This window comes from Pectinophora gossypiella, chromosome 2, assembly GCF_024362695.1.
Source record: "Pectinophora gossypiella chromosome 2, ilPecGoss1.1, whole genome shotgun sequence".
Classification (NCBI taxonomy): Eukaryota; Metazoa; Arthropoda; class Insecta; order Lepidoptera; family Gelechiidae; genus Pectinophora; species Pectinophora gossypiella.
Window position 1 is genome coordinate 5,358,501 of NC_065405.1, and position 9,270 is coordinate 5,367,770.

The 9,270-nt window shown below is 39.1% G+C and overlaps 1 protein-coding gene across 1 annotated transcript; it reads left to right on the top strand.

Annotated features, from left to right (window-relative positions):
• The first annotated feature begins 3,518 nt into the window (after nt 1-3,518).
• LOC126372454 (keratin, type II cytoskeletal 3-like) lies at nt 3,519-9,062 on the top strand. The gene is made up of 3 exons (XM_050018225.1): nt 3,519-4,069; nt 5,876-6,041; nt 8,218-9,062. The coding sequence occupies exons 1-3, from the start codon at nt 3,657-3,659 to the stop codon at nt 8,377-8,379; spliced, it is 741 nt and encodes a 246-aa protein (XP_049874182.1). The 5' UTR covers nt 3,519-3,656; the 3' UTR covers nt 8,380-9,062.
• The last annotated feature ends 208 nt before the right edge of the window (nt 9,063-9,270 follow it).

A 9,270-nucleotide genomic window follows, 5' to 3' on the forward strand; every position in this document is an offset into this window, starting at 1 on the left:
ATTGAATTGTGATCACGGTCTATTTTTTACTGGCTCGACTGAAAAACCTAAGTCTGACATCATTCATACAGTGACTAAGATATTTTTAAAACAACTTTCAAAATAATGACTTGTGAACTGCATGACTCAGGCGGGATGAATCCTTCTCAATAAAATATTAACATATAAAGTAATATATTTTTCAAAATTATTCAATCTTTTTAACTTTTTCTTTTTAACATCGAAGCGCAATGTTTCTCGAATGAAAATGTAATATAACAGATAAAAAAATGAATAAATAAGAAATAGCTCTTATATATACTAATGTATAAATATAGTCTTATTTATAGTAAATCAAATACTTCTGTCGGCAGAACCAAATAGGAAACCGAAATTAATGAGATTACGGCTTACAGATAGAATATTTATAAGTACTAATAAATCAAAGACTGTTTATTTAATGGAAAAGCCAGATGTGATCTTTATGCGATGTGTCTACATTAACGATGCTAATGACCCCGATGCTAATGATTCCTGCCGACACCTCCTAATTTTATTTTAAGTTATACCGATCATTTTCTTATCCGCCGGAAAGGAAAGGGACGGGAAATTGACAACTGTTAATTTTAAAATGATTAAATAACCTGCCGGGTCTGCATGACAACCGCGAATTATATTGAGCACTTCGACCAATAAACGATACGAATGCTACCTACGTAGATGGACGTCAAACGGCTATTGGTCGAAGGGCTCGATACCTACTGGGCGAATTAAATAAACATTTCGCTGATATGCAACCCGTTTCACAAGTGCTGTTAACCTAATTCTGTCTGTATGAATAAAAAAATAATCTTAATACATAGGTATACCCTCGTAAGCTCCAATTTTCCATAGTTACACAATAGTTAAATAAAATCGAGATAGGATATTTTTTAGTTAAAAATATAATCCAATAGAGCAAACATTAAAAAAGATTTTTAATGTGATTTATAGGTACGATCAAGAGAAATGGTTGATCAAGAAAATATTGTCACAAAAAAAATAGGTATACATACAAAAAATGGAGTTTTCATTTGTGTGCGTGTGCGCAGGTTAGTTAGTAGTGTTGACCGTGCGTGACACAGGACGTGTGGCCCCGGGCCGACCGCACTTATAACACTACCATGCAATTAGGGCTGATCTTAAGTGCTACATATAGGGTATTTTTTAAGGATTTCGCATTCGTAAATAATATTTAGCTTAATTCTCGATGAGCCACAGAATTGCACTTAAACTTCCACACCAATCGCTCCACTCCACCACAAAATAGCGAATAGCTGGCGAGGAGGGATGTATTACTATTACATCACCTGCCTACCCCGGGGATACAGTCGTGCGTGATGCTCTTTAATATTGTTACAAATTAGCGAATGCTTTCAGTGAATAAAGTCATGTTCTAAACAAGGGTGGAGGTAAGGTACAATGGTGCTCATTTCAGTAAACGGTATTTATTTTATTTTAATGCAACCCGTTTGACGTGTGCTATCAACTTTATTCTGTCGCGTTTTTGGCGAGTATAAAATTTTGTGAGGGATTTTTTAATTTCTGCCTAAAATTGACGTGTAATCCATATATTTTATTTGGTAAGTATTTGTATGGATATAGGGTAGGGGACGACCCAAGGAAGTGTGGATGGATTGTGTAAAAAAGGATGTATGTGTGAAAGGTGTGAGTACCGAGGTGACGACTGAGAAAAATGAATGGAAGAGGAATACATGTTGTGCCGTCCCCATCTCATCATCATCAGCCCGTGACGTCCTGTGTCACGGTCAACACAATTACCCGTCCCTTTCTTTTTCAGAGGATAAGAAAATGAAGGTACGGATATAACTTTTATACTGGCCAATAACCCGACAGAATAAAGTTGACACACACGTCAAACGTGTTGCATATATTTTATTAGTCCGGGTTATTCATTCGTTTTAAAATTAGCAATTGTCAATCATTCGTCCCTTTCCTTTTCGGAGAATAAAAAACGACGGATATAACTTAAAATAAAATTAAGAGGTGTCTACAGGAATCGGGGCCAATGCCTTCAAGACCTGCCTAAATTAAATATCAATCCAAGTAAACTGAGATGATGATTTTATAATTTACAAAGCCCCATTCGAAATGACGTCAAAACTATGGTGCCATAGTTTTCCTCTATGAGTACACACGCCTACACCTGCTCGAAAATTTATTAGTTTTAGTTTAATTAATAGTTTTTATGGTTATTCACCCCCGTCATCCTCCTGCCTTTATCCTACTTTAGATGGGGACGGCTACTTTAGATGAGGAGCTCGATGGTGCAGCGGTTAACGCGCTCGGTCTGCGATTGTTGAAGTAAAGCAACTTTCGCAAAGGTCGGTCATTGGATGGGTGACCACAAAAAAAAAGTTTTCATCTCGAGCTCCTCCGTGCTTCGGAAGGCACGTTAAGCCGTTGGTCCCTGCTGCATTAGCAGTCGTTAATAACCATCAATCCGCACTGGGCCCGCGTGATGGTTTAAGGCCCGATCTCCCTATCCATCCATAGGGAAGGCCCGTGCCCCAGCAGTGGGGACGTTAATGGGCTGATGATGATGAGATGGGGACGGCACAACATGTATTCCTCTTCCATTCATTTTTCTCAGTCGTCACCTCGGTACTCACACCTTTCACACATACATCCTTTTTTACACAATCCATCCACACTTTCTTGGGTCGTCCCCTACCCTATATCCATCCACATTCATACTTACAAATCATCATTCCATGGTTATTCGCCTAGTATCTCTTATTTACAACTACTACTACTACTAGCTACTAGATACTAGCTTCATTTTTAACTTTAAAAATGGTTGGTACAGTTTGCAGGTGGTCAGCATTTAGCATTAGATCAAAATTTAAAACCCAGAAAATATTTATCTGATTACGCAGCCCTACAAACATATCGTTAAGTAATTTTATCTCAAGCATCCCATAATCACTTAATGGAAGAAGACTTTATTTGCCACTTATCACTATGATATATCGAAGTCATGTTGAAAATCTCTCTGAGTAGTTCCGTCTTGATATATGGTCATATTTCACGCTCCCAAGGTGAACTTTGGATCAAGCTGGGTGGATTACTCAATACTTTCACATCACTATTTTAATATATTATAGCGAAGGTCAAAAATTCGTAAACTTAGCAAGGGCGAGGACAATTCGAGTCTCATATTTCTTGACGAAAGCAAAGATAACGTTCCTGATAAATTATAATACCTGCTTACTTAATATTATTGACGTTTATGACGCATTAAATATATACTTGTTCCATAATTGACGCCTCAAGAATGGAATTAACTACGGCAACGTGCTTCGATTCCATAAAGGTCGCCATTAAACTAGGACATTGGATTTCCCAATCGCTTCATCTACGCGTTAAGGTTTCCGTCTGGTAGGACTCTGAGAACAATGAGATCGTTACGCCTAAAAGGAAAGGAGCAAATAATTTTATGATGTGGTGCCGAGAGGGGGGATGGGTACAGGCAGGACGCCGGGTCCGACGCAGCGCAGTGGGTTTTCTGAAGGCTGCGGCGCGTGCCGCATGCCAACACCGCTGGTGACCTCGTGCGACCCTATTAATACAAGATACACCGACAACCGCACATAGTGTCTCCAATATTCCCAACCATGAAGATCATCTGTTGTTGCGTGTGTCTGTCGATCGCGACTGGGATGGTGGTCGCGGCTCCGGCGCCGGCCGACGGGTTTGTGTTCCCGGACGAGCGTCGAGTGCGGAAGTTGGAGCCGATTATTACACCTCCTGTTCTACCTGTAATAGAACATCTGGAGCGTGATCCGAGCACGTTGCTCCCGAGTGAGAAGAACGCGAAGCGGGGGCCTGTTAAGCCGCGGTTTGGGTTCGGCGGTGGGTTTAACGTGGGACCTTCTGGGAATGGTGGTTTGACGGCGAGTGTCAGCAGCAGCGCCAGCGGGGCGGGGGCGAGCCAGTCAGCGTCGCAATCCTTCTCCTTCGGCTTCAACGAAGGCTTCAGCGCGTCACACTCGGCGAGTCAGGCCGCCTCGTTCAACGGATTTGGAAGGTCAGTGACACGTGTTATGCGTGTTATTTATTATTATTAGCATCACTCTACGCGATTAATGACAGAGTTTTGTAAACTTGTTATTTGAATAATTAAACAGTCTAATGGGTTTCGTTTTGAATTGATCACTTAAACATTATTGACTGTAGGTGTAAAAGCTCAGAGACATGTATATTTAGAAACCGGATCAATACAAATACCAAAATGACCAGTTGCATCAATGGTACCGTTATGCGTCGGTTACCTGTTGACCTGAATTTAGCAAGGCGCGTACACTTGGCCGGGCCAACAGGTTTGTCCCGCAAGGATAGTAAACACATATCTTTCACCTATTGCATTGCATATTAGGTGCGTACTTGACTGACATGTTCATAAATTAAGTACACTGGGTCAGATTAGCGACCGTTTTTGTATCAGACAAATTCTTACACAAAAATTGCAACATGATTACACATGTCATGAAGTTTGCTCTACAACTTCAAGTTTTTCTGTTTGCAAGTTTTGTAATTTTCGTCCATACCACTTTTATGCAAATAGTTTACAAAACCGATCTTGGTCAAGTTGTAAACATAACACGTCTGGAGGTTGGCTTACCGATGTGACATTAATGCAGCGGACATTTGTCTTGTAGGTAATAAGGTAAACGATAGCTACTACACCGAGCCGCAAGGCATTGTAATGAATCGCGATATATTTTATATTTTAATGTGACTTATTGTAGATTTACTGCAAATGGCATTAACTACTTGCGAAACTATATCTATAAGAGAGAAAATACACGTGAGGTTTTTATATCAGCTGCCCGAGTAGAGTTGAAAGGCCTTCTGTCAATATAGACGAATTAGACTTCTGGACCCGGTTATTACGAATATTAGGCTGCGTTTCCACTAATAATAACCGAGGATGTGTAGTGAGGGAAGTGTTCGTTAAAAGCCAATACTTAGACGCAATTCATAGGAGCTGTCCTGAGGTTGATTAGGTTATGGAAACGATTCAAACACATCCATCGCTACGCAGCCTCGCACATCGTTGGTTGAAAACTCGCACAGCCTTACACAGTGCAGTATACGAAATTATAAATCAAAACCATTCATACTCAAATAATATTGAACGAAATCTACAGAACTCTTAATTGCCATTGTCCTCTCATTTATTTCTCGCTAGACGAAACTGAGGAAAAATTTAGTCAAAATTCTACGCGGTGCGGCAGTAGTAATCTGCGCTTGGGTATCTTAATGTAAGTTTTTAAGTAAAAGGTGAGAAAGGTGACAAAGTAAAACAGTGGCTGTTTCTAATATAAATCGTGATTGTGATGTTAAGGAAGTTTGTGAAACCACAAACTTAGATCTTTATCGATTATTTAAGTCGTTTCTTTACCACATCCGAATGAGGATAAAAACTGCATATTTCTCCCATCAGGTGTCGCTACTGTTGAGTGTTCTTAAATTTTGATCAAAAATATTGTTTGGGTTATATTTTTACATTATACCCCTCTACGCAGCGTTATATTTATAAAATCATAGTGTTATATTTATTCCCTAAAGATCTGAAAGAAGAAAACTTAGAAAAAACGTATTTTCAATCAAAACTTCCTTTTTCTAACTTGCTTTTCCTTTTCATAACTCATTCTTCAAAATTTAGGAACACTCAACAGTGCTGCCGCCTACATTTGAGCTTCTAGTTTTTATTATTTGCCCCCCAGGTCAGAAAAAGGTAATAAATAATTCGAATTCTGCCGGAACGTGTTTTGTTAGTTGTGTTTTTTCGTTCATTGGTTGTAAACCTTTTTAAATTGAAACATTCCAGTGGGTTCAGCGGTAGTCAAGCCAGTAGTCAAGCTGCGTCTTTCGGCGGCTCCGGTGCGTCCGGGGCGGCTTCCTCCGCGGCGGCTTTTGGGGGCCTAGGCGGCAGTGGCAGTCAGAGCGCTAGCCAGGCGTTTGGCTTTAACTCCCTCAATGCCTTCCAACCTGAGGTAACAAAACTCATCATCATCATCAATTTAAGAGCCACACTCTTGTCGGTGCAGCATTTTCCATGCTACTTTTTTAGGGAAAAATAGGGCAGTGGTTTCCCTCTTGCCTTCCGCCCCGCAGTACTCAATACAACTCAATATTTTCAAAAAGATTTATCTACCGTATTTTAAACCACAATAGCATCTATTCATCGTCATTAATTTAAGAGAAACTTTTTAGAGAAAACTAGAGCAGTGGTTTCCGTCGGGAACGAAAAACGTAACAATAAGTCCGATATTTTATCATGTTTTTCTATGACGTCACAGTATGCTCTTTCATACAAATTGCATAGTAATTTTGTGTTTTGACGTTTATTAAAAAGTAATTGATTTGACTAGTTGGAAACTAGCCTAAGTAACGACGCGTAAAGAGACGTGTTGAAGGCGCAAGCTGAATTTTAATTTAAACACGTGTTTTTCTAGTGCAATACAGTCATCACGGTCAAATAAGTAGACTGTTTATCATTAATGATTAATTAATGACACATGTGTTTAAATAAACAAGTCGTTCTAGTAAAATATGAACATTACGCCACATTTATTAGTTCTTACATGATCTGAAACTAAAAGTACATGATGACTAAAGAACTAATTTGTGCCCTCTTTACATGTTCATACATTGTACCGGCTTGCGTGTATGAAACGATTGATGAATGTGGAGGAAGCAAGAGAACTGTGTCAGGATCGAAACAAATGGAATTCCATAGTCTCTGCTTACCGCGGTGGGTAGTAGTGAGTTTATGTATGTATATGACATGTTATTTATAATTAAAACACATAATAACGGGTTCTTACCGCGTTTAAATGGGGACATGAGACTCCCGATATTTCGACACTGTTGCAAGTGCCATGATCACGGGATGACATGAGATTGGAGTGGAGTAGGTAGATCCATAATTTTCTACGGGCAGACATATATAAGCGGTAAGAACCCGTTATTATGTGTTTTAATTATGATAATAACCGCGTAAACTTAAAACAATGTTATTTATATATAATGAGATAAAAACAATACCATCTCTTCGTAATATGTTTCTTCGACTTGCTAATACATGCTTCTATGTTTCTCTTCTGGAAAATGAAAACACAAAAAAATAAAAACCAAGATTAGCTGCATACATTATTAGCCCCTTAGCTCGGGCATGGATAAGTCCCAAGTAACTTGTCATCATATTGTACCTAATTATGTGACTAATGTACCTATATTCAAGAATTTACTCATATGCAATATCACTAAGATATTAAAGAATAGTTGCGCCATTCACTTATTAACAAAACATGTAATAAATTTCAACATAATAATATATGTAGCAAGATTACAAAATCAGATTTAAAAACAAAATAACGGGACTACTAAATTATATAAGCATACTTGCTTTGAATAATTATGACTTCATGTCATTTTAATAAAGTATCCTCACCAACCCGAAGTATACCAACCAGCAGGGATATTATCGATCACTTCAAAAAATTTTGTCAAAATCGATTAGTTTGTTTTTTCCGTAACATGCGTGTCACGTGATTTTGTTTCTGTTTTGACAGAACGACAAGACTTATTTGGGTTCAGATATTAACATCAATCGACAAAACGACATAATTATATCGTGAGAATCGATAAAATGACCGCGACAACGTGTTAGCCCTATTGGTGGAGTTCGCTCCACGTCCCTATTGATAAGATGAATGGTATGAATCAAGTCGTGAGACATACTCGTAATTAAGTATGTTTATAGACAACGTTATAAGGGGTGGTACTTTATTTTTCACTTCTTTTTCTAACATGTGGGTTGTGAGGTAGAGTACCAACCTCACCAACCCTGGTGTCAGGGTTACTATTGAGCCACCAAAGGCCCCTGACATGGCTCATGCACGACTACTCACTCACATCAGCAATTAGTAACCGGGACCAACGGCTTAACGTGCCTTCCGAAGCACGGATCATCTTACTTTCGGACAATCTGGTGATCAGCCATGTCCTAGCCAAACTAGGGACCATAAAGTAAATTTTGTGATATGTCCCCACCGGAAATCGTACCCGGGACCTCTCTCTGGCCTCTGGCTCAACCACTGGATCACGGAGGTCGTTATTTTTCACTTGTCAACGGACATACTAAAACCACTAATTGTTTTATTCCAGGCAACGTTCGGCGATGGTATTCTGGACGTGCGACACCGTGGGATCCCCAACTTTCCGATCCCAAGTTTCGTGGGCCGCAGCAAGGGAGTCAGTGCGTCGACCTTCCGTAAGGCTGGTCTCACCTCAGATGACGACTTCATCAGCATTCTCGTCTCTAATTAGTACTTATAACCCGGTCGAATTAGCCTGATACTTTGCGTCTAAGCACAGAATAAGGAATAACGCAACAACGCGGCAACTCTCCGCTCCCCACCAGCGGCTAAGCTAGGTTTACCTCACCCCCTCGGTCATACTTTAGTGTTCAATCGTATGGGCGTTAGACGTCACACGCACAGATGCGCGTGTACGATAACGTCAATGTAGTGTCTGTGTAAAACAAGGTGTTTGTATGGAGTGTCCAGGGTGTGGGTCAAAGGTTGCAAGCCGACAAGGTGTCTAGTTTAACGGCAGGGTTTCTTAGATCGTAAGTTGTAGGATTTGAATGATTGAAATCACCGAGATGATAGCAGATATAATGTATATTTTTTCTGTATTTCTGAAATAAAAAAATATTCAATATGACGTACCTAGGTGGAAAACCATTTTTGCGAGTTTCGCCGTATTTACTCAAGAGTAGAAAAATGACACTATTTTGGTTAATATTAAAAAAATATACGAATCGATTTTAATAAAAATGATAACAATCATACTTGGTGTGACAAGTAAGTACCTGTGTAAAAGTCAGAACAAATAGATTATTATTATTTTTGTAAATAAAACACAAAAGTATTTATTACTTAGTTACTAAGATGTTATTACTTTATAATAAATATCAAATGTAAAGAATATAAAATAATGAAACACGTCGAGCGGATTATTATTTTCCCTTTGGTAAAATGTGCCGAAAATGTTCAGGACCTCCGCGATACAGGGTTTCCCTAGTGCGGGGTCCACCAGAAACGTATGTATACATTACATTGTTTAAGTTTTTTTTTAATAACTGTCCCCATAACAATTTCAAAATGGAGCATTTAACCATAACATTTTACTGTACTGAACTGGTAGTTGCCCATA

Bases quoted from the DNA above. Each gene is read 5' to 3' on its own strand.
- LOC126372454 (XM_050018225.1), top strand. From the start codon at position 3,657: ATGAAGATCATCTGTTGTTGCGTGTGTCTGTCGATCGCGACTGGGATG. The intron at 4,070-5,875 runs GTCAGTGACACG...GAAACATTCCAG, and splicing joins TCGTTCAACGGATTTGGAAG to TGGGTTCAGCGGTAGTCAAG. The intron at 6,042-8,217 runs GTAACAAAACTC...GTTTTATTCCAG, and splicing joins TCAATGCCTTCCAACCTGAG to GCAACGTTCGGCGATGGTAT.